At 41.3% G+C, this 26,000-nt stretch overlaps 2 protein-coding genes across 2 annotated transcripts in view; both read right to left on the bottom strand.

The window, feature by feature from the left end:
• Window positions 1-5,197: 5,197 nt before the first annotated feature.
• Window positions 5,198-16,801, bottom strand: LAMP3 (lysosomal associated membrane protein 3). Its single transcript, XM_065747770.1, has 6 exons — window positions 16,607-16,801; window positions 12,449-13,200; window positions 11,588-11,710; window positions 8,608-8,665; window positions 7,710-7,877; window positions 5,198-5,444 (listed from the first exon to the last, which is right to left on the bottom strand). Exons 1-6 carry the CDS (start codon window positions 16,650-16,652, stop codon window positions 5,305-5,307), a joined length of 1,287 nt encoding a protein of 428 aa, XP_065603842.1. The 5' UTR covers window positions 16,653-16,801; the 3' UTR covers window positions 5,198-5,304.
• Window positions 16,802-18,158: 1,357 nt separating this feature from the next.
• The window catches only part of MCF2L2 (MCF.2 cell line derived transforming sequence-like 2), a 107,126-nt gene continuing 99,284 nt past the window's right edge, over window positions 18,159-26,000 (bottom strand). Inside the window, exons 30-34 of the mRNA XM_065748403.1 lie at window positions 25,145-25,231; window positions 23,437-23,555; window positions 23,115-23,227; window positions 22,290-22,393; window positions 18,159-21,447 (exon numbers count right to left, since the gene is read on the bottom strand). Coding sequence (XP_065604475.1) covers window positions 21,347-21,447; window positions 22,290-22,393; window positions 23,115-23,227; window positions 23,437-23,555; window positions 25,145-25,231 — 524 coding nt within the window. The 3' untranslated portion in view covers window positions 18,159-21,346. The remainder of the gene's footprint in view (window positions 21,448-22,289; window positions 22,394-23,114; window positions 23,228-23,436; window positions 23,556-25,144; window positions 25,232-26,000) is intronic.

The following is a 26,000-nucleotide window of genomic DNA, read 5'->3' as shown; positions in this document are numbered from 1 at the left end:
TGCAAAGTCAAAGGAGACCACCAGGTTGCGTACACAGATGTTTGAAAGGACAGTGCAACAAAACCCAAATCCAGAAAAAGGATTTAGCAATGTCCTAGGGAATAGGGAATAGCTTCAGCTGTGCCCAGGATTTCCAGCCCCACCTGCCCTGGTCTCCCTGAGGAGGACATTGCAGATGAAAGCTTGATTCACATCTTTCTTATCATGGGTAACAGATGTGAGCTCAGTTTTCCTTTGTCTATTGGTGTACTCTTTAAGTGTCTCATCATACTACTAGTGATGTAACTTCACAGAAATCTTTCTCTACTCACCCTTGTTATTTTCCTTGAATTTGTGTCTTTTAAAAGTACTTCTTTTCTCTCCTAGACACTGTGATGCAAAAACACTTCTTCAGTGAACTCTAAAGCTGTGCACTTCTAGGACAGTCCATGGTGTGACTTACAGGTTTATTTTTTGCCTTAAAAAGAAAAAATATTGATTACTCCTCTACATGCCATTAATCCTTATCAAGAATAGATTCTGAGACATCCAGCAGTCTCTATTATGGTATCTTAGCACTGAAAGAAGTTGCTTTCTTCTGGTGCCCTCACCAGCACTTCTCTAGCAGGTTCCTGAATCAGCTGCTAGCCTCAGATAGTTTTTTCTCCTCCTATCTTTACCACATCTGCTTCCTGCAATATGACACACGAAACTCAAGCAGCCGCTTCTGAGCTGCAGGGAAGGTGAGATCCCATTTCCCCACCTTTCTGCCCACCCCTCTGAGCCAGCCCAGCCACATCATGCAGCCTCCCAGCAGTGAGATGCTGCAGGAGCCCATGCCCCAGCCGGGGTCTGGCTGCACTAATTAGCCAAGCTTGGTTTCAGATTTCACTGGAAAACCTTTGTAAATAATTCTGAAGAACTTTTGTGTGTCCCCTTCCATTGAGCAGTTTACCACACATAGTTGTCTTATGGTTATGCTATTTTAAGCTGGCAATTGTTGTGTTGATGTGAGAAACAGCAAAATCACAGCAGTCAAGTTCCTTCAGGAATTCCTTTGAGCAACATAGAAACTGTTGAGTTCTGGAGTTTACATCTGGAATTTTCCAAGCTACTGATTTATTTCTTGTATTTTCCATAACTGCACACTGAAAGGATGCGTTCTCCTCCAAAGAATCTCATCACAATTCCTAAGATTATTATCTGTGAAAGCAGTTTAAGTACACAGTAACTAACATCCTTTACATCTGCTGTGAGTTACGGTCTGTGTTTATTGGACTAATAGGAAACAGAAGTAGACATAAATAAGAAACTGGAGGAGGAAGTTGTGGGGAGTTGAACAGAAACCCTCATACTGTTTCCAATACTCATTTTTTTATCTTTTTTCGAAGATGGAAATGTCAGACGAAATGCCCAGGCCAGAGAAAAACATCACTGTCAGTTACAGCGGGGACATAACATATCTGTGACTGGTGCTTGTGTCCCAAGCCCACACAACTGTCTGATAGTTACAGATTGTGTTTGTACTTTAAACTGTTTAGGTGAAACAACACTCAGGAGAAAACAGTTGCGCAGCAACGCACACTTTAATGACTAAATACAATCTTTATTATAGAAACACCAATAATTGAAAAATAAAGGGCATATATTCCTTTTCGTAACAAAGTAATTTTTAGCAACCATCTCTTAGAGCAAGCTAGAAGTGATCAACCAAACCAACTCCATACACTTAAGCAGCTAATCTACATCTCCCTTCTTCTGTTCAACCACTGTTAACAGCTGGTTTTTAATTTGGACATTTTTGACTGTCAGAGGACAACAAAGGACTGAAAAATTAAATCTTACTTTGTGAACTTCTTGGGTATTTGGCTAAGTATGACACTGTGTATTCATGGGATACCCTGGTGTGTAACTTGGGTGTGCAAGAGACGACAGTGAGTGGTTTGGTGCAGCAGAGCACCATGGAGCTGCAGGGATGTGCTCACCTCCTAACTTCTGCTTCTCTGTATTCTTCACTCTTGCAAGTAAATGGCAGCACGTCGTGATCATTTCCAATTGTTCTGCCTTTGCCACTTAGTGCAAACCCAGCAAAGACTATATGCAGCTTCCAAAACACAGCAAACTAATAATGGCAATAAATAGTATAAGAATTAATCAGTTAAACATTAATCTAAACATTGTTTACTAAAAATAGTTTGATTCATTCTAGGGGTGAGAGAAAAGCATTAACTTTTAATTGCTGGTAAAGATGCCAGAGGGTGTGACAAGATTAAACACAGAATTATCAACCATCATTAAGAATAGCTTTACAGCCTCACTTTGATAGTAAATGTTAAAGACTGAATATTAACATAAAGAGCTTTTCCAGTGCAGAACATAACAAGAAATTCTTATGTTCCTCTATTTAAGGAAAGTAACAAACCATACAGATCAAACAACCCAAAAATCCAAAGGCCATGTGAGATAGGACTTAGTTTTGAATGGGAAAGCTGTCTATTGCCCACCACTTGGATTGGCTTAGGGTCAGATCACGCTTAATAACAGTTGTTATTTAAATGTCCACGTGTAACAGCCTGTGACTGTTTTAATACAGTGTTAAAAAGCAACCTGCTTTCTAAACAAAAACAAATAACAAATAACTCAGAAATGACCCACAGCTCCACTTCTTGACCAGACAGGCAGTGGCAGACATTTTACTTTGTACCAATGGTTTTCTTGAAAAGAAAAGGCTCACAGCTCCCAGACCTTTCCATGGCTGCAGTTCTCACAGGAAAGGACTTGTTTTCACCACCCAGGTCAGTGGGCTGCATGTCCACTAACAACAGGGAAAGGTGGGAGGGGGAAAACGAGCTGAATAGTTTGCTAAGTAATATTATCACTGCCAGAGTCTTTTAAAAAAGAAGCATTGAAATAATGGAGCATTCAAGTGATTGTAACTGCATGCTACTTTACCTTATAATTGTGTTCAGATGCCTTCCTTGCTCACAGCTGGTTCTAAGTTCTGTCTTTGTTTTCCCCAAGAGCAAAAGTGCTTGCAAGTTGTCTTTAACCTTCTTGTTTATGAGTTCATTCAAACTAAACTGGAACATTTCTGGAAAATGATCATTACTTGCACAGCTATGTGTTATGGCAGTTATGGAATGGTGTCATGTTTCCTGCTTGGCATGGACCACAATCTTCTAGAAATTCATAGAATGAAAGGATTTAAGTAACTAAACTCTCTCCTGATGGTTAAATACTGTTAAAATATCAGAACTATTCTTAAAAATACTTCAGACATATTAGACTCACGAAGTACTGATGTAAGTTTTACCCAGTGAAAATCCACTGCCATTCTTAATTGCTCAGGATTTGGGCCATTGCTTAATGGAAATCAAGTTATCTTCCAGCATTTATATTACGCTTATTTCCAAATGAAGCTAACAACAAGGAATTTTTTCAGATAACTTCAGTCTTTCTTTTGTTAAATGGGTGCAATTCCAAAGTCTTATTGGGGCAAAATACTTATCAGTAACATTAAGCTATTACCCTAAACACTATGGGGAAAATCAGCTCTTATGTTATATTGTTTTCTCTTCGATAAATGTTTTTACATATAATTCTTATCAATTTCATGTGGGTTCCTGCAGTGAGCACATTTGTTTGTGGTGTGTGTACTCACACATTTGAGCATATGTTTATCTTTGTAAATCTTTTGTGACAAGGAGATTTTCCTTGTTACAATAAACAAAATTAGCTGAACTTAATTACTCTCAAAAGCAATTACTGCTTACATGCCTTCACATTTGCTTAGCAGGAAGCATATTACAAAGTGTGGCAAATACTGTGCTTTAAAGCAACTTGAAACTATTTCCATATGAGAATCCAGCTGCTCAGCTGCAAGCGTGGATCGCATTCTTTTGGACAGTTTGTCCAAGGCCTGTGCTGACTTTCTGTTCCCACTGGCACCTTAAACAGACAGCTTCAGTGGATTTGCATTAGCTTAAGGTCCTTGTGCAGGTCTGCCACAAGCTGGCTACTTAATCTCCAGCATTTTCAGTTACCATAGTATCTTCCCACATTAAGAGAGAGATTGCAATACCGTCATCCCAGTGAGGTGACAGTTACCAAGTTCAGTAGTGAACACTGTAAGAGGTCCATGTCTGTAAAGGAAGCAGGTGATGCACAAGCTCTGATAAGACCATGACATAACAGACTCCGTGAATTAATCAAGCAATTTCACCCAGTCCCTATCTGTCACAGTAGCATCCTCAGCACCAACCCACTTATCACAGAGCCTCGTGTCAGCTTTCTCTACCTCATGCTACAAACTCAGGGCAAAGGGATGCTGCATCTTGAGCACCAGTTGGTAAATAGAATGTATTGGCCTCGTGTGGATGAGTGGAGTTACTGACTCTGAATGCCTACTCACTTCTGTACAGATGTCTCAGTTGCAGAATGGTGCAGCTAACAGAGTAATGCTGCAGGATAAACTTAGCAACACCAGATTGCTCTCATATGCCATGTCTTGTGAGGCTTCAGTTCAAGAATTACTGGCAAGAAGTTCAGATATCACTGCAAAGAGGCTGAGACAGGCAATGACAAGTGGAAGATTTGGCATACATTGCTCAGGCAGACCCTATGTGACCCAGCTGAGTCATCTTATCTGCATACAGAGTCACCAGAAGCTAGAAAATGAATAGTGCTGCCTCCAGAGTGAGAGTAGTGTGTCACCACTGTGTCCACTGTGTCCCTCTGAAAGACTGAGTAGGAAACAACAAGAAGTTACTAAATGCAAGTCTGGGCTTTAAACGGTTTAAGGGAACTTACTTATCAATTGAAGTCATTCTTATACTTGCCCCAAATCTTCAGAAAAAAAACAATGCTTGCTCTGATTTAATAGGGTTGCCTGCCACTGTGGACATCTGCTCTACTTGAAGGCCACATCACTCAACTCAATTCATCTAATAAATATGAATGCCATCGTAAAGAAATTGATTTTTCGTAATGTTTTTTAGAAAAATGTGATGAATTTTGTGGGGGATAATGATGCTGTCTGCTTTAAGCTATTCTTAGGCATCTGACTTAGATGGGCTGAATTACCTCTTTTTTTATGGTAATACAAAGGCTTCTAACTTTGGTCCTCTGGACCCCATCTAAATTAGTTGCTAAGAATAGCCTAAAATAGATGGTATAAATCATTTCCTTCCCACCTTAAAGAAACTGGTTCCAGAAACACATGGTATCACTTAAAAATATGGCTCCAGAGCAGCAAGGCTGCCAGGTAAAAGCAAAACTCTTGTGACTTCTCTAGTTGCCATATGCATTTGGAAGTACAGGAGCACCTCAGATACGTTCGTATCCCCCGTAGGGCTTTTTTCTGGAAATGAGAAACGTGGCTAACACAATGACCAGCAGTCCCAGGATACTCAGGCCCACAGCGATGGGAACAGCTTTTCCATTTTTATCAAGAAAACATTCTTCTTCTGAAAAAACAAAAAAGATCAGAGAATGCATTAGAGTAGAACATCGCATTTCTAGACTATGCATCTGTATTCTAGAAAGTTAGCAGATACAAGCCAGAGGTTCTCAAGATCTTTCTTTTTATTCTGAGCTATACTTTGTATGTTTTTATCTCTGACAAATCTTATCCCAGGAAAACAATATTAGGCCTGGTAATAGCTACATGCTTCACTGGAGAGGGACTTTTTCATACCCACAGTAATTGTTCTACCACCAAGATGGGTACATACACAGTAGGAGGCTTTCTTGCAGATGAGGAACACGATGCTATGATGTGCAAGTCTGAATATAATGAGCATGACACATCTTGTATGGATAAAAACAACTGCTATGTGGCATCTAATTGTTTCTGCCCAGTAAAATGGAAATGAAGTTCAGAAGACACTTTTGCAGCTTTTCAGATTTAAACAGGCCGAGCTGTCCATGTTATGCTGATGTAACAAAATTATAAGGATCTTGAAACCAGTGATCATTATTGCTTTCTTTATCTTCCCCTTTTAAGCAAATCTGGAGAAATAGAAGTGAAAATATCAGACCCAAGAGACCAACAGGAAGGAGGCTGCTGATGTCCTTACTTCATTGAACTATTCCTTTACTGGGAATTTGGTCTTTCAAAATCTTTATACAGCAGGCATACGTAACAGCTTCATAACTATTTTGCAGCCAATGGAGAATTCTTTCAGACATGGTACCTGCTTTCTCGGCCCTTTGATTAAGAGCAAAACTAGCTTCATTTCATACATGATATTGGCTAGCAGAGGATAGTCTGTCCTTGAAAAGAGAAAGAGTCTCTCTAAGCTGTCTCTGTTAGAGGTGAGGCCACCAAAAGCCATATCTGAACTAATTGACTGTACACATTCAAATGGGTATGTGGGACCAGATGGGGTTCTGTGCATTGTTCCAGCTCAGCTTTGTTCTGTTAAAAAGAAGCCTGAGAGTACAGACTGGATTCTCAGTATGGCTTTTAAGAACTTAAAGAAAGTTTGAAAAAAAAAACCTTAAACATGTTTTAAAACAGTTACAAATGTAGTTTCCCATTATATTTCTTCTAGAATAAGAAACCAAAAATTTTAACTGACAAAAGAAAAACAAGTCAGATAGAGCCAAACTAAGTCAAAAGAGAGATCTAAATTAAGAAGGATGCAGAAGCAATATTTTATAAGCATTCAGAAAGCTGGATGGCAGACAAAGGGAATGTTTTGTTAGAGCATGCAAAGGGCTGGATTGCTGATTAGTCATCTGCCCACAGGAGTTCTTGTATGGAAATACCCTGAGTGTAAGTCCCAGAAATGAGAAGGTGTACTATTTGAAGGAGAACTCAGGATACTGCTGAGACCATCTCTTTTCTGTGTAGGGTTTTTCATGAACCTCCTAAAAGTATGTCAGTGGTCAGAGTACCCATACTGTGAGACAGGGGATTTCCAATGTCACCCAGCAGCCCTGGACCCCACACCCCATCCAGGACCTGTCCGCTTTCTGACAAGAAACATGGATGGCAATGCCTCATTTCCCAGGTGCGGGCATAGGGAAGAAGCTGTGAGGATCCCCAGTACATTCTCCCAGCACGGGCAGTTCAGGGACCAGGGGAGTCAGTATTGGTTGTCTCTGTCTTTGCAGCATTGTGCCAAGCTACACAGTTGTGTATACTCAAAACACAGACAAATAGCAATCATATTTAATTCTGAGAGTAGTGAGTGTGCCAGTTGTGCTTCTCCTCAGGAGCACATTTCATCATGTCTAGCTACAGCTGCTCTGCAAGTATCATCCTGCTTTGACAAATATCTCTTCCTAACTGGCAGTTTCACTGCTGCAGCTGTGGGATGACATGGCTTGTCAAGAGCTTTTCAAAATAGTTAAGATACTGAGGGCAGTGACCTTGAACTGTATTATATACTAGGGGCTGTAAAAAGCCAGTGAAATGATGGTGAGCACACCTCACCTGGGGAAAAAAAAGAGTGGAGAGAAATAAAATGATGGCTGTCCAGCTGAACATATGTATGAAAATGGGAAATTGAGGGTATTAAATTCAAGTGGGAAGGACGATTTGCCATGAGTATTGAAGCACTGTTGAAAATGAGTGGGAAAAGAGTGAAACTACAGCAGCAGGCAGGATACAGTATCTGGGAAGAATTTTTATGGTTAAAATCTAGCAGAAGGAGATGCCTCAGTCTACTGGATTGCAGACAATTAGATCTCAGAAGGGTGGAAAAGATTTCCACATTACTTACGTCTTCCAAAGTGGTTGCCAACAATATCAAAGGCCTGCAGCTGCATGTTAACAATGAGTAGCTGGTGGGTTCTCTCCAAGCCAAAGGTTTGCTTGCTGGCACACTTGAAGGAATTCCCCAGCTTTGCTGTAAAATGCTGCTGGTGAATGGCTATGTAATAGAGTATACCTGGAGGCCATGAAGACAGAGAGAGTGATAATGGGCGTCCACAATAATGCTGCACAACCAGAATCTTAACTGAGATAAAAGGGCAGATCAGCAGCAGTGTCACAGTGTGACTAAAGCACAGACATTTTCCTGTAATGTATCAGTTAATTTTGTCTGTGTTTAAATGAGTGCTTTAATTACCAACGGATGACTCAGCCAAGCTTGGGTCTGAAACAGATGTAGGTTTGTTCACCACAACAATGCTGCTGATGGACTATGAAATGGCAACATCTAGCAGAGAGGCAGTAACAACAGGATGGAAAAGCAGTGCCTCTTACCAACACCACTGTGGAGAACTGACAGACCATGTGAAAACTTTAAGACTTGTGACTAGGCTGATCAGCTTGTGTTTGCTGCAGTGTAGCAGTGCACAGGAAAAGTCTGATATTTTGACATTTTGGATCTCAGATTTAGGTTTATTCTGAAACAGAGGTGGAAGTGAAAGGAAAGGTTTCGATGGTAAATGGAAAATTAAAAAAATAATAATAATGAAAGAGCTTGGTCAACATTTTTTCCATTTTCATGCCACGACTTTCAGGTGAATGACATGTTGAAATGTTGACAATGTTGAAAGCCTAATAAATGCATAATTTGCAACATTCAGAGTTTTGAGGATACAAAAGCCTATCCCACACCCAGAATAGTTTGATACAAATTTAGTACAGTGGACATTAAACATAAAATCACTGACCTTCAGAAGGTAACTGTAATTCAGCCTCAATTGCACTGACATGGTATGTTGGATCTTTCTGCAAAAGATGATGTACCTTTATTCCTACTACATCCCTGCATTTATTGGAAAAAATAAAGTTCACCACAGCAAAATGGTCACAATAAAAGTTCCCAAAGAAAGACTTTTCAAAGCATTACCCTGAAGACCTAAGAACCAACTTGCTTGGGTGTGTTGCATTTTCTTTTCCAGCTCATTAGTAGATAAGTAGCCAGTGTGGCACTGTGGTCTCAGATACACCACCAGTTCTGCTCAGTTTGGTGAAACTAGCCATGCAGATGTGCTTTTGCACACACTGCTCAAGCTAAATATCTGTGTGACTTGTGGTAACCAAAAGCAGGAGGGGGGGTTAAGCAAATGTTATATGTTGCATAAGGGATGCGGTAGGATGGTTTTATTTTTATCCACCTGTTTTGCTTTCGTGGAGAGTCCCAGCAATGGTCACACTGGTAATCCTGCAGTGAACTGATCCCTGCTGACCTGCAGGCTGACTGCTTGCTGAACCTGTGCTGGCACATTTAAAAGTACCCAGGACCCATCCCTGCAGTGCGGTTTGTGCATCAATGGCCTTTGTGAGAGCAGATGGCAGAAAGCAGCCACGCTTCTGTGTTCATCATTGCTTTGAACCAGAAGAGGGCAGCAACCAGCAGAGACAGGAGCCCTTCACAGGGGTACCGCTCGTTTTCTATTTTGTCTGCCAACAGAAGTCACTACAAACGAAGAAATAGCAACCTTGACTGTGTAGGGAAGAAATAACAGTCATTTCTACCCTGGTGCTGGCAGGCTTTCTTTCATATGCCTACAGACTGCCGACATGGAAAGCACCTCCTACTACAGCACAAAACAAAATTTCCACCTGAGGACTTTGCCTGCACATGCTCCAGAACCTTTCTGCAACCTGAACACTGTCCTGCCCAGGGCAGTCACAGCACGACAGAAAGCCCCAGGGGCTTTTCAATCCTTGTAGAGTTGCAGTATGCTGTGAGCCTTTATGTAGCATCCCTGTTATTGGTTTTAATTCCAGCTCTGAGCACATAGGGATTGGTGGCTGCAGCTGGTGGCTAAATAGTAGTAAACGTGAATGTCTTCTGTAAACTTGCCTTTAGTGTTGTGCAGTTTTAATATCGTTAGAATGGACTGTGAAAGAAGTTTAAGAAATAAAATGATTCTCAGCATTATTCTACTTGAAGACAGACAGGTCAAATAATTTCTTGGCAGCAGCATTATCTTCTGTTTGGACAGAGTTATTGACTTTGCCCAGGATAAAAGCCTGTTTCTACTTCATGTATTGTGTGTTGGTTATGAAACTTCCCTTTGTCAAGTTCTTTGCCAAAGGCACCTGGCAGCAGTGGGTACAGAGCCAGCTTCTCACCTCCCTACAGCCACATCGCAGCTCCTGCAAATCAGAAGTGCCACCTCTATAGCACTCCTGCTTCAAAGTCAGCACTGCAGCATCTGGAGAGGCCAAACACATCAGAAATGGCAACAAAATGATTTCTTATTAACTTGCATTTCAAAGAAAGCTAAGCTGTGCCTTGCTGGTCTCTTGAGACTTATCTTGGGTGGATTGCATAATACTGTGCCAATAACCATCATTTCCAGGACAAGAGAGGTCAAAAGGTTCATTATCACTCTCCTTAGCTCTGCTGTGAGCTCGTACTTTGATGGGTACTTGAATCACCAGACTTTTTCTAAGGATCTTAGTAACACAGGAACACTACCCTTGTTGCAGAAAGCACACATTTAAACCAAACACTTATGGACTGAACTGATCCTTTGTTCTAAAACAGCACTTTTCTTTTGCAGCTTTTAGATTTCTTTCAGTCATCAACTAAAATCAAGACAATTATTGATTAAAATCTTTCCTCAAGCATTAATGACCAAGTATTCAGCTGTGATATAATTTGCTGTTGCCTCTTGGAGCATGACTGACCTCTTGGCAGTTTTCTCCTGTGGTTATAGTATCAGCAGTACTCACGGTAGCTTATGCTGAAGACCTGTCTGCATGTGATGTGGTTTGAGCTGGACGTGTGGTATTAGTACATATCACATCAAAAAGAAAACTAATTTTCTTACTAGGAAAGCATAGGCTTGTTTCTTGCTCAAGTTTCTGTGCATATTTACAAGTTTCCCTGGACTGGTGCATTTTAAGGGCACTTAATCTACAGTTTTGTTGTTGCAGTTCAGTTGTTTGCAATCTTCTAATCAGAAATCAGAAGAAATTAGGCACTCTGGGCTCTGGATAGGCTGTGGCTTCTGGGCACATCCACCTTCGTGGGCTGCCCTTTGGATTTAACATCCACATCCGACTTTTGCCTGGGCAGCATTTATGGGAAACAAATGACTAATTCCACATGCATCCAGGTTGTCTCTGAGACACCATTCACCATTTCATAAGGACAACTTGACAGCATGAGTCAGAGCATGCAGCACACACACCTTGCTTCTGCACAGCAGCTCCAGCTCCACACCCAACTCTCTGTCCCACTCCAATGAAAGCAGCAGACCTGGCCTTCCCCCCAGCTAGATTTTATCACTGTAAATATGAGTTGCAGATTTTACCTAGGGCTAATCCATACCTTGTGCTGCTAGTTTGGCAGAACATTTAACTGAGGGATCTGAGGGCACTGTACTTACCCTTTATAACACAAATGAACCCTTCAATATGTGGAGTTCCAGTAGATGGGATGTAACACCGCAAGCAGCCCTGCTCTGAGCAGGTGGCCTCAGGTCTCTGCCAGACTAAATCAATCATGGTTCTATGAATCCAGCCCCTTGGGAAGGACAGGAGTAATAATGCCTCATACAGAGGTGGAAAACTAGCACTGAGAATGGATGAAATGCCCTTTCCCACAGCATGTCACTGTTTTGGCTGGATCAGAAGCAGCCCGGTTCCCATTCCCCAGACCTAAACCCTTGTTCCCTTAAATACAACAGTTACCTTTACAAAGACAAAGCTTATAAACCCTCCAGCAAAAGTGATGTTCAGCACAGACTGCACTGTCCCACAGCTTCCATATATCTGGGTGGCATCGGGGTTGACAGTCAGGTACTTCATCTGTTTCTGTGGAGAAATGAGGACATGGTGGAGTTATTTATGAAATGGAGGGGAAAAAATAAAGCTGCAGATTTATGTTTGGGGTTTTAATTATGTGGTTGCATTAAGAGACCAATGCCCAGTGGTGATATTAATGGAGGTTACAAAACCTGTATTAGGAAGGCCATAAGCACATTTTTAGGGCTTTTTTACCTCTTTTGCTGAATCATTCACCATGGATCAATGCCTAGAGAGGGTAGCAGCTTCCCAGAACCCCTGTGCTGATCCAGCTGGTTGTCTTGATGGTCCTAAAACCTCCATTCAAGGCAACTCATCTCTGAATCCAACCGAGTCTGTGAGTTGACAGTTTATTTCTCTCATTGAAATTTGCTATTTTAAACCCTTCACTGATGTCACTTTAGATTTCAACTAGTTTCCCATTCTGGGAAAGAGAAATAACAGTGGAGCCCAATCTGCCCTCCCAAATATTGTTACCACAGATATAATGCTGAAATAAGGAAATACACATATGTCCCTCTGACACCATTATATGAACCAAAGTACAGCAGTTAAAATGCTGTGGCACAAACAAACAAACAAACAACAACAACAAAACAACAACAAACATATATATACTAGTAACAAACCAGTTATTTTTATCACATAACTTAATCTCTGCAAATTGCTTTTAAAAGAATGAAATATGTTCCAGCAAATGAAGTAGTAGTCTCTATAAGGCTTAGCCTTGTAGTGCTTTCACCTCACCTCCTGTCTGCTTAGAGCCATCAGTTGCAAACCCATCACTGCTTTGATGCAGGTCTTGTTCCTGCTGGAAATGGTGTATGTGCCGGTGGGGATGGGAGAAGGCTGCGGTGCTAGAGTGGGTCTCACCATCATTGTAGTAGATGGGATGGTTGTATGAGTCCCCTGATGAGCGGTGGTTGTGTTGGTCATGGCTGTGGCTGTTGGACTTCCAGAAGTTGTATGATTTGTTGAGCTTGTGGTGGGATTTCCAGTTCCGTTAGTAGCGGCTGTAGTATTTATGGCAGTGGTTGTCATTTGCAACGTTGATGTTGTATTCCCTATGGTTGTGTTTGTAACTGCATCCACGTGTGTTGTGGTTTGCTTGTCTGGGGTTGCAGTGTGTAGGGTTGTGTTCTTCACAGCTGGTGTAACTGTTTCTGTTGGCTGGGCTGTAGCCAGGCTGGCTGCAGCTGTGTTTGCTGCAGTTGTTACTGCTGTGGAAGACGTCTGGCCACATGCCTTGCTGGTGTTTGCTCCTGCCTGAGCTGTCTCATGATAGACTGGTGCTGTTGTTACCCAGCCTTGGTCTGTTGTCTGCAGAGTAGTTGCATGGCTTTTGGAGCCTGAGCCATCAGGTTGAAAGGTGGTGCTCCGATGGCGTGCGGAGCGAAAAGCAGAAAGTGGCAGAGCAGAAGTAATGGTATGGTGGAAGGACATGGTTTGTGGAGATAGCCTGACACCCAGGACCTCTTCAGCACAGCAGGAAGAAAATGCTGCAAAGAAACAAGAAGTCAGTAGTTTAAAACCATTATATAAATGCATTTAACATTCCTGATGGTATCTGCAACATAACTGCACTCATTTTGTTATCATGATTTTATTCTTTCTTTGACTTAATGTCACGATAGGAGCGCAAGCAAACATAATTTCTCACCACTTCCCCAGTCTTCACACCTCTGAATATATCCACTGCAGATGCACATTGGCTCCTTACTTCCCACATGCTGCTTTGACTGCTGAAGAAGACAGCTATAGAGGTGTGAGCAGATCTTGCACAATCCCCACACAGTACATGAATTCCCTTTCAGACAGCAGTACAGCAAGATTTGCTGTGAATAAATTATCAAGGTCTAGAGGACAACTTGTTTCATTATGGGCTGCTGTTAAAAGGAAATCCAATAATAACAAGGGAAGGGGTGATTGGTTACTCACAAACAAAGCATGGGGAAAGGGAACATTTTTTGTATGTGAAAGAAGTGAGGAAACATAGTGGTCTTAAGATGATTTGTATTAGTCTGGAAGACAGAAATTCTGGGAATTTGTTTATGGTGCTGATATGGCAGCCTGAATCCTCAAGTTCTCCCTCATGGGAGATACCCAGGGAAAGATGAGCCCTCTTAGTAATGCTTTCACAGCAATGAGAAACAAATTTCAGGGTACAGCTTTCAGGGGTTTTTTGAACCACATCTGAAAATAGTCACAGCACGAAAATCACACTGACGTTTTATAACATTTACAGAAACGCATTGCTTGCAAAACAGAAAAGATCTAGTTCCTATACATAAGTAACAAAGGGAAGAAAAGGTAGAAAATGTACATTGTAAAAATAGATAAAGTTCACAACTATTCAACTTGAATCTTTGATTGTGAGTATGCAACAAGGCATCATAAAGACAAGATCAAGCTAAAAGTCACAAATCATGGACATCAATGTATTCTTTGATGTGCTTTAATGTAGTTAAAAGGCTTTAAATGTAGTTAAATGCTTTACTGCCTAAATTAGCTGGAAGACAGAAATGTACATTTTCTCTCTTTCTCCTTTCCTTTACCACACGTGCTGCCATAGCTGAGAAGCAGGTAAATTCTCTGTATGCTTATCTAGACCAGTGGAAAACCAGAGCAGTTGCTGTGTACCAGCTGCATGTAATTTAATCTAAGTGAAACAATAGAAACAGAAAAGAAGAAGCTGCATTTTTTTTTTTTAGCCATATATGATTGTGAAACAACTCATATTTGAATTTATATAACCTTAAATAATCAGTACTTCTCTGTTTTTACTTAATGGATTGGATTTGATCACTGACTGTATAACACAAAAATTTATGGAAGTGGAAAGGAATATCATTTCCCTAACACTTGGATGATGTCCATAGCTATTAAATGGAACTTCATTTTCTCCAGAGGTAATTTCAACAGAAAAATATTCAGCCCAATGGGGTCACTAAGGGGTGAAGTCAGAAACACCTCTGGGGCGGCCTGTGACTCATGCTCTCCAGGTGACTTGCCAGTATATGCCAGCTTAGCTCTCCCCAGCATTTTGGACCCTTTGTTGGGCCATGGCCATACTACCAAACCCATTGGTTCAGGTCATCTCACAATGCATTTGGCCACTGACCTCAGAAAATCTTCCCAGGGTTGAGTAAAGATTGCTCTCTGCCAACCTAATGGTCTTGGCCATCAAAAGTGGACACAGAGCAACAACGAATTGCAGCTCTGCATCCCCTTGCTAGCTCTCATTTCTTTTTTCTCTGAGAAATTTGCCATCCCTAATCTGGCCAGGAGCTCTTATTTCCATGCATTGTGACAGAAGAGACAGAGGAGGTTTCAGGTGAAGGGTCTAGAGGGAAAGTTATATAAGGAGCATCTGAGGTCACTTGTTTTTTTCAGCCCAGAGAAGTGGGCACAAAGGGGAGGCCTCATGGTGTCCTACAGCTCCTCACAAGGGTGCAGGGGAGCAGTGCTGAGCTCCTCTGACTCTCTGCTGAGAATCAACACTGGCAGAGGCACAGTTAATCTGTTCAAAGGAACTAAGGTGGAAGTGGCTTGATCTGGCTGCAAAATGTCTCAGCCTGCCAGCCCATAATGCAGTGGGTAGAAGAACCTCTTGCTGGGGATTTTTGACCCTTCTCGCCTAACCACACACCTGCAGTTTGTTCTGCTTTATTCTGCCCAGAAGAAATGCCCATGTTTGGCTGAAGATTTTGTGCTAGTTATAGACACAAAAACCTGACCCAGCTCCTACAGTCAGCGAAAGGACTCTTGCCGGTTCTTTGATTTGAGCTCTTGAGGAACTGGAAAAGCACCAAGATTTTCTGAGAGGCTTTGGTACTCTCTAGTATAGTTTACATCAAACACGGGAGCGGTTTCTTAAAATCTCCAACCCTTCAGACTCTCCTCCCTTAAACTGATTGTTATTAATTCACTGCCTGCATAGAAGGAGTTCATGGTATTAACAAAAGATTGCAACAAATTACTGAAGGAACGATCAAAAATGGATGAATAGCAACAGAGAAAGAATGTTCATCCTGGCCAAAGAAACCCCTGCTGACCACTGAGTTATTTCTCCAAGGCTGCCTGCATCCTGGGGTCACTTCAGCAGACTGTGGCTATAAGGCAGGTGTTAGAAAGGAGAGCAGATGTGGCTGGAGTGCTGTGTAACAGTTCCCACACTGCTCCCCTGCTCACTGTGCTGCCATTGCAGAGCTGGGAGAGGGGCAGAGGTTGTTGCTGGTGTGAACCTGCATGCAGATAGCAAAGCACGCCACAGAAACCCACCAGCAAGCAAAAACCTTCAGCTGTTACACCGATTGAATTACTCTCTGTCCACCTGTGCCTTGGCAGATTTTGTACAGCTGCAGGTGCATGTGACTTTACATGCTAGGACAAGCACCAAGATCAAATGATGATTTTGATGTACTTTGCAGTTAGATAAGCCCCAGCCTGTCCCACACTTCCCGGAGCCCCCCGCCTTGCTCTTGCTTTCCTTACACCCTGCGTCCAGCAGTACAAACAAACAAGCTACATTTATTTAGGTATTCCTTCTTTTTTTTTGCTTACCTCACTCAAGACGTTTGGTCACTTCTGCTGGGAATCATATTTAATTAGGGAAAGCAAACATAAGTAAGCCTGCTTCTAATACTATTTTGAGCTGACTTGATCACACAGAGTTCATGTCACCACAGAGTGCAAAATACAAGAGAAAACATTAGACTAAGTACACATCAGCTACAATTAAATGTAGTTATAGTTAATTCTTACTGGTGGGACTTGATTAAAATCACCTTTAGTGCTAGCTACAAGACTGTTTTCAGTCCATTAGCTCCTCTTGTAAGCCCAAAGAAACAAAAGCAGCACAATCTGTCTCTTTTCTATAGAGAAATGATGAAAGATGTGACTCACCGAAGACAAAGGCTAGCGAGACCAACTGTGATTTGCTCCTTCCCATGGTCAGTACAGCTGTGAGTTCAAGAGGTGCTGCTTCTCGCTGTGGTGCAGCAGAAAGGAAATAAAGGTTTCCTGGGGACTGCAAAGTTTCATTTGATTCAGGGAGCACTCAGTCACATGGGTGGAAAGGAAGTGGGGAAGGAGGGGGAATCCAGTGCTGCTCATCTATAAATTAATGCAGAAATAAATAGCTGCTGGTTAATAAAGAAAGTGAAAACAGAAAGGACTGCTGAGTTAGTGCAGCAGAGGACAGGCTCTCACCCGACAGCCAAGCCCTGGGGCTCTGTAAGGCCAGGTAGAACTGCTGGCAGCCTTTCCTGGCTGGTGCAGCCAAGGTGGCTCACCATTAGTGTTGTGTCCAAACGTACTCCCCAGCAAACAGCAGCGACCCACCTGTGTTTTGTGAAGTGTCCTCTGTGAACAGACAGGTCCTAGTGTCTATAACCACATGCCAGAGATCTGAAGCAGAATGTTTCACCTGCAAGTGTGTGTGGATGGGTTTCCAGCCCCGTGTCCTCACCCTGAGCCTGCTTAAAAGCTTAATGGAAGTAGAAAAGAGATAGTAAACTCCTAGAACTGAAGGAGACAATCTGGGAACTCCTGTGGATCTGATTTTTCTTTTTCTCATACCAATATTAATGTGCAGTAACACAGTGAGGCCAATGACTTGAAAACTCAGATGAGGTGAAGTTTGCTCCTAGAAATCTGAATGCTGGCTGAAAGTAGCTCCGATTTATTTCGCTCTCTGTATTTCCATTGTGTTTCTACATTCTCGTTTGTACCTCTCTGCCCTCCTACATGATCCACAGCATGCACTTGTGCCAATTCACCCTCCTCAATGAACCATTGGTAGCCAAAGGTATGAAGACACTGTGGGGATATTTGCAATAAAATCATCCTACTGCTCCCTTGCCTCATGACCCCGAGCATCAGCATGCACAACTCTGACCTGTCTTGGTAAATCTTTGCACTCTCCTAACAGTCCCAAAGATTCAGGAAATGAATAAGAGAGAGAGGCAAAGAAAATGTAAAGCAACATTTTTTTATGATTCACACGTAAAGTTCAGTTGGATCAATGCGTGGTTGTTGGTTTTTTCCAGGTATTTCAACGGGCCTTTACCAATACTTGTTTATTCTGAATAGAAGGAAATCTCATTTGACTTTTTGCTTCATACAGAGACATCAACCACAATGTTTTGTACTAGTTATAATTTTTATAAATTTCAAACAAAGTGTGGTTTTACACAGGTCAGAATTACAGAAACTTCATTTGCACACTTTTTTTTCTTGTAATAATTTCATACATTCGTCTTGACTGGAAAAAAGAACAGGTAATTCTGTGCTCTTTCCCTGTCTGATTATCTCTCATCAGCCACAATATACAAATACATCATTATCAACACAATGGAAAATATGTAAGAAACAAACTGTACCAATTCTTAGCTGGGGAGAGGAAATCTTAGCAGCTTTTTCAGCTCCAGCTACAAGAAGAAATACTGAATTTGGCCCTTATTCTTAAATACTTCTAATAGTACATATGTTAGAAATCAGGCTTTGAGTATTTTTGGAAAGGAAAAACAAGGCCTTTTTTTTACCCAGTTCTCTTTGTAATCTCAGAGATGATGGATAATAAAATGGCTTTTCATTACATGCACAAACAGAATATAGGACCACGCACACAGCTTTGCTGTGGCTGGCAACATAAGCCAGTGTCCAGACAAGGTTTGGCTGCAGCTGTTTATGACCCAGCCAACAGCCAACAGTCTGATTCTCCATTCAGTGACAGGCAGTAAAAGGAGAGGCTCAAGATTGGTTACTTTCTGGCCTTGACTGACATAATGGTGAGTGCCTGTATACCAGTTTGTCACTACCTCCAGTAACGAAGGAGTCCATTGCCCAGGAAAACCAAAATGAGCAGAGGGCAGTTTCAAGGATGTGAAGTTGCTGAAAATCTCACATACTGCATACAGCCATGGGGCAGGGAGTTACTAACCATCCTCAGGACATTCATAGTGCAGGAGTGACTTAACCTTTGGTCAAACAGGAAAATGTGAAATTTGGGCGAAGAAATAAAAAAAATTCAAAAGCAAAGTAGGAATGAGAATTGTAATGACCCAGCCCAAACCTTTGCAGTGGGTCAGTGTGCTGGGTGACAGGAGACACCTTTGTAGCAATCTACTTCTCTGCTTCAGCTCCAGACTACCCCATAGGATGCCACCACTGATGCTCTTGTAGGGCACAGTGGGACATGTGGGGGTGAATGCTTTGCTTTCCCCTGAAGGGTCTCCAGTTTTTCAATACATGCTATAGTTCAGCATCAGAATTGGATATGAAGGAAATTCAGTATCTCCCATTTTACACAGAGATACTGAGGCACGAGGGCTGAAGGAAAATCTCACTGTCAGTCTGCACACAGCAGAGGTAGGATGAGGATTCACAACACCCGATTTTCCATCTGCAGTTCAAACGAAGAATTCCCACTGCTATTTCACCATTAGAATGAGATTCCTTCACTTGAAACTCCAAAGTGCGTGTTGGGGTCTTTCCATGAGTGTGTAGTGTCACAAGTACTTGTTTTGGCAGTTTCACATATACAGGGTAACTCTTCCCCATCTCTCTCTCTCGCTCACACACAAATCTCACTATACTTACTTAATGTGCAATCAAAGCTCCCTTCCCCTTTCCTCTCCTGTGCTTAGGGCAAGGGTAGACAGGAGCACCGTTATCAGGCCGTGCAAAAATTACTGAAAGTAATATAGAAACAAAAATGAAGTCATTTTATGGATAGGATTAAATGATTGCACTACAGAAAAAAAAAATATATATATCACTGCACTTTTCCTTGGGGGGGACTGAAAGGAATCAGTTCTTCCCTCAAGGTGCTCATAACTTCAACAGACTTAAACAGGAGTCATGTTCCTGTGAGCCTACAGGTCATTTTTAAGATAAATGACCTGCACAAAATGTACAAAATCTCAAAATTAGGACAAAATTAGCTTCGAAAAAGGTATAGAACTCTCAAGTCCTTTTGTCATGAATAAAAACCGTTAGAAACCACGGAGTTTAGATACTGAGGGTCAGAAAAACATTTTTCATGGGAATTCACCACCACAGTGCAACTAATAATTAACTAGTAATTCTTCACAGGCAAAAATAATAATAATAATAATCTGAATAAACCTTTATCTACTTACTTCAAGGCTTTTCCTTGAATGGGACTATTTACTTGCTTCACAGCTATCCTGACTCACACACTAAGATATTTGCAATACCAGCCTTCACTGAAACACAAAGAAAAACGTTCAGGTCCCTGCAAAGAGGAAATGTTGCAGACTCTTACTACTTTGCTATTTTACTGAGGAGTGATTTTTGGTTTTGCTTCATCTCCATTTTTAGTGCTTTTGTCCCTTTTATTATTTACATAGAGCATCACTATTCTTAGGGATAAACAGGAAATCTCTAACAGTAAAAGTCAGTCACTAATTCTTGAGCTTCTAGGGTCACTTATTCCTGTCTGATCTTTACTTGTTTGCAACCCTTAGTCAATTCTAATCTTTACTAAAGTACTAAAGCAGCTTTTGAGGGACCTAAGACCCAATTACCATCAAAATGCTTTCATGCCTTAACAGCTGCTCTAAATGAGCTAATGGCTTGTAAAGGAATAATAAAATCTGTAATTGCTTCATATTGTACATTACATACTTAAGTGGCAGAGATTTGGTACAGTCCTATAACCAAATGTCCTGGAAATAAGTATTTAACAACAACACTACCCACTCATTGGAGCCCCTAATGCTCCCTGTCTATTTGTGATGCTTAAATATATTTCATACGGGGAATGAAATGTAGCTACTCCATAGCCCAGCACAAAAAGAAAGCATGCAGTTTACTCAAACATACGACATTAAATGGCATTCAGCTGAATTCTCGGCACCAAATGCAAGGGATTGTGACCAGCAACCACGACTGCAGAGGGTGCAGAGGAATAACTTATGTTGTAAAAAGAGTTAAATATGTTCTTTGTCACAGTAGCTGTCACACATCTTTGCCTCTTGGCTAAGACCTGCATCTCCACCTGGTAACCAAGTTGCCATCTGCATTATCCCAAAATAATGCTGAATGCAACAAGTTGTTCACTGTGCCACTGCTGCATGAAGCCTCTGATGGTCTGAGTCAGAAGTCTCCTTTCCACATCCAACCTAATGTGTGACAGTTTTGGTGATTACCATCAGCAAAAAGGGCACATTTGTGATGTATCAGCTGTGATTAAGGACGGTGGGGAAGGCACAGCTACTGAGGCAAGCAAATGGAATAACCTCCAAGTGACCCGTGGTAGAGCAAGAACTCAAAACCATGTATGTGTCCCTCTGCAGTAACTTGGTGTTCAAGAGAAGTTGCCAAAAGGTGCGTGCATAGTAACTCTTCAGCTCTGCTGTCGACCTAATTTAGGCCACATCTTCTGAAACAATTTGATAATGCAAGAAGCATTTTTCTCCTCTGATACTGAAGGTGGTTCTTGTTCTTGTCTGGATGTTTAATGTTCCTCTCAAGTTTGTTTTTCCTCTCATCTGTCCATGTTAATGAAGTTTCAGAGAATATGAAGCTCAGAGCTTGTGAGAAAGGCAACTTTGATCCAGTGTCAACCCAAAATAAATAAAGAGATGGAGAGGTCCTGAGGAAGGCTGGTCCTGCCCTTCAGCTGCCAGCCCTCTGTTCTGCTGGGAAGCTTTTAGCCACCTCACTTTCCTTGGTGTCCGACTCTACTGAAGCCGTGCTGCAGGAATCATTGTACATGTCTGAAAAGGAGGACACGGGCATTGTCACTACAAAACATCTAAAGGAATTCCCATCTACAGTCTTGAGACTGATTGTTAAAAGCCTGAAATAAATTAGAAAAATAAGTATAAGAATCAGTTCTACTGTTCTCCTATTTCCTTCACTAAAGGCAAAGGAGGTTTCTTTGGCAAGTAATCAACTGTCATTTTTGTGGTCTTGGTTTTCCAAACTGACAAAAAGTAAACAACCCATCCAACCGAACAACCGTAACAAAAAGGAAACCTATACTTTGGAGTAAAATGCTACTAGCCCTCTGTCACAGGTCCCCAGGGAATGGCTGTGCCAGATTTTGCTTTGTTCTGTTACCAGCAGAAAAGCAAGTTTTGGTAAATTATGTTTATGAATGGGCAATAATTTATCTAAAATGTTAAACCTTTGATCTGCAGAGTTAGGGATATTCAGCTTTTCCAGTGCAACCTGTTTATGTGATAGATCAGAACCAAAGCTGACAAAAGAGTGACTTTTAGTGCTGGTTTGGGTGAGATGTCACCAGAGCAGCCTTTCCTCCAGCATTCGGAGGCAGCAGTGAAATGTCACGAAAGCATGAATGGTTCGCAAGATTTGTACTTTTTCAAAGCTATACCAGAACAACAGCCCCGATGCTGAGCGAAATCCAGACACTAATGGTGTGAAGGCACCAAATTTCAAGCCAGCTCAGTGTTGTCACCAGAGCCTTCACTCAGATGAAGCACTTCAGACAGAAACTGCACTGTCTATCACATCATTTTTGAGACACCAAAAAAACCCCACCCCAAAACAACAAAATCGTTTTTAAATTCTACTTAAACATTTACTCTCTTACCTGCATTGCTGTTCTTAATTATGTTGTTAGCGTCCCCCTCTGCTGGCTGCAAGATACTGGAAGGAACCCACTCGCTTTTCTCTGAGACCAATTTCTTCACTAACCTGAAATTGAGAGACCAGTCAGTGTATTTCCCTACATTCTCCTTCCTGATCTGTTTCTTAGAAGTGTTTGTTGGACAACTATTTCACAGCTGCAGGCCACCTCTGAGTCAGGGGTCTGACAGCAGGGACACTTCAAGGGGATCAGATCTTCTTCCTCTAAATTTCCCATGGAAAGAAAATGTAGGCATCCTGCCAGGTGCATTCCTAACACTTTCTTATTAAACAGAGAGAATAATTATTTTAAAATAAGAATTTTATAAAATGTTTGTAAGCTCAATGGGGGCAGGTTCATTCTGCTTTGTCAATCATCTCTGAGTACAGTCATATCTAAATCTTTATGTCTAAAATATACTTTCTAGTTCTCTGCTGTATCTCGGTGGATGGCATAGATGACATTTTATGGATGTACCCTATGGGAGGGTGCTGTCTTTAACAGCTGTCCATCTGGGCTAGGTGTCAAAATCCTTCTGTTTTCCTTCATGCAGATTCCTGTCCTCTCATGTCATGTCGTAAACACTGAGGAGGAAAGCTAACCAGGTAGAATTAAACAAAGTTGCATCTATGTTCATGCTCCCTACTGCTTCTTTCACATTTTGGTCAATGGAGTGAGTGCATTCAGATAGAGTTTGAAGACACTCTGACATTCTTCAGAATGTTTCTGTCTTTGCCAGGAGGTTGTACATGTTCTACCTGCTAAATTACGTCTCTCTACTATACTTACCATTGTCCATTTTCTCCTTCCTGCACAAACTGCACAAGGTCTCCATCCTCAAGTGTAAGAGAATCTGGGAAACAGCTGTCAAAACTGCCTTCTACTCGAAAAAGACTGGTCCCCTAAAACGAATGAAATCAGAAATACAGTCATTATGGGGAAAAGAACACTGCATAAGAGTTTGGTTAAATACTGAATTAGGCATTTCAAGATGACAGATTTCTCCTCCAGGGAATTGTGCCACCTTTCATTATGTTTATCATGCTCAGAACCCCCATCCTTAGAAAGGAGAAGGCTGCACTGGGAAGGGGCATTTTGAAAAAGGAATTACATTGTTAGCGTTGGTTTCTTCCTCCATGTCTGAAGAGTTGGAGAGTTCATCCATGCTCGAAGGAATGGCTTCAAAATCTTCAAACGTGTCTAGAGATGGCATTTGCCTGCTGGGCCAACCTTTGCAAAAGAGAGAAAACCAGAAGATTTAGCTAATGGCCACTACCATCTTCCATGCTCGGCCTGATAAAAAAATAAATGTCACAGGTTCACTTCCCGCTATTTCACTTAGTGAATTGCTCACACCATTTTACAGCTCGTTCCCTGATTTTGCCATAAAACATTTTTTGCAGCCATTATTCTCTCTCTAAAGAAACTGTACTGCTTGCTGTCATTTGTAAGAGGGCAGACTGTGTAGCCATGATGTGTATGTGCATCAGTACCTTGTATGTGTAGCATCACTAAATCTCTTCAGTTCATGAGGTACAAAAAACAAGGTCAGGAATATTTCTGCAGGACAAGAGCTGTAGCAAATTATGACTCTGCCAATACAGTCTTCATAAAGCTACATTCATTCAGATTCTAGCTTATCTCCACATATTTATGTACAAACTGATGTTCAAAGCCATTGAATTTCAGTTGATTTCTTATCTCCAACACACCTCAAAGTAATATTACCACCTGAGCAGCCTACAGGACTATGTTCTGGAGCAGACTGGAAATGCAGGGATGGGACAGAACAAAAACAAGGTTCAAAGACAACCAGGCCTTTGGGGGTAGTTAAATAATGATTATTTAAATTTAAGATATATTTACCTAAAAATATATTTTTTAATTTATTGTTTACCTAACAATAATTTAAAAAGGTAATAATTTCATTCCTCCCCATGCACATTCTCCCTGCTATAGGCATTGCTCGTGCAACATGTGGTCATGCAGCTCCACAGCCCTTTCTCCTCTGTCATGTTCCTTGGGACTGCAGCAATTCTGTTATAAAAGTGACAGTGACCACAGCTGTAACCCCACAGGTATGGTAGTGTCATCCAGATGATGCTTTTCAAGCTGTAAACTACCCTCAGAAGTGGCACTTGTGTCCTGGGTTGTGAATGTCCCCATTAAGATGGAAGAGACAGTTTCAGTTTCAGATCATGCCGAATTTAGAACTGGACCCTGTATCAGTAGAATCACACCAGCAAAATAGGAAAATCTGTATACATGTGCAAGAATGTGTTGTAGCTAATTAGCTTTAAACTGCTGTAGTAATTTTAGTTCAAACTCACAGGTTGGGCTACAAAAACAAAAAATATATAATCCCTCTTCTCACCTAGACAAAGCTTCAGTGATCTTTTGGCACTGTCATTCATAGGAAGCATCTGAGGCAGAAACATAAGCAGCAAGGATTTCTTACAAGTGCATGCATCACTTTTCCATAAAAATTGTTAATAGCATTTCAGAGACTGAGGAATAGCCTACGTAAATTATACATACTTCACTCAAGCTATAAAATAACACAGGTAAAATTCTCAGCTCTCTGGTGTCAATTCAAATAACTATTGTCAACTATGCCTGAGCTACAGGAAATCTGATTCTGAAACAAGTTACAGTTTCTGTAACTGCTGGGGATCCAAGCTTGTTCTTTCACTGCTTTCAAGGGAAATGATACCCATCATAAGAGAGAAATCCCTTTTAGTTAAAGAGAATAAATATTGTCCTAGTGTTATATTACACTCTCAAACTGAGATGATGATAAATGTTTTAATTATGTTTACCTGTCTGTGAAGCAGATCTAGGTACGGGTCTCGTGGTGGAACCAGTGTTACATTTAGTCTGGGCCAATATGGTGTTCTCAAAAGCATCTGTGGCAGGAAGTACAATCTGTTGTCTTAAAGGTGAAAAAGTGACCAGACAACCAGTACAAAGTATGCTTGTGTATCACAACTGCAACTGGTTGTCTCTTACACAAACTGATGGATGGGGATCCAACGGTAATAAAGATATATTTAATAAGCACAAATGAGTGAAAACACAGCAGTATCTCACAGGAAAACTGTTACGTCTGAGAATGACAGCAGCCAAATGAATCAAACAAATACTGATGTTAATTAATGAAAACAGTTGCTAGGTGAACAGTGCAGTGCTCTATTTCACTACAGCTTCCTCATTTTTAACATACTTTGCTTGCAGGTTTTCTGGTCACCCTGTATGTGATGGTGTTTGGTTTTGACACCCATCCATGCAGCAATGAAAACAGACCAGGAATGTTCTTCCTCTCAGTGAGAAATGAATGATATCACTCTTGATGAATGCAATATTGTGGGGGAATTTTTTATGGAAGTAAATAATATCTTTAACATTATTAACTCCGTCAGAGCACTAGCAGCAGCAGCAATTTCTTCTGGTGAAGCGACAATGATGTTCACTGTCTCCTACTTAACTCAGTTTGGCAGGGGATGTTGTGCAGTAGGATCATGTTCATTACCCAGTGAAGGTCAGTTCATCCCTGAAGTTGCACCCTGAAATATCTGCAGCCTCTGCAGCCACACAGTATGCTGAGATGAGAGGTATCTATCTCTATAATGAGTACTTTATATATATTAGAAAGCTATAAATATAGGAGATAGCTTT

Source organism: Cyrtonyx montezumae, unplaced genomic scaffold (genome assembly GCF_038088225.1).
Source record: "Cyrtonyx montezumae isolate F1298 unplaced genomic scaffold, pur_monq_1.0 scaffold_5, whole genome shotgun sequence".
Lineage (NCBI taxonomy): Eukaryota > Metazoa > Chordata > Aves > Galliformes > Odontophoridae > Cyrtonyx > Cyrtonyx montezumae.
Note: the sequence above shows the minus strand (reverse complement) of the source record. Positions and strands in the feature narration are given on the sequence as shown.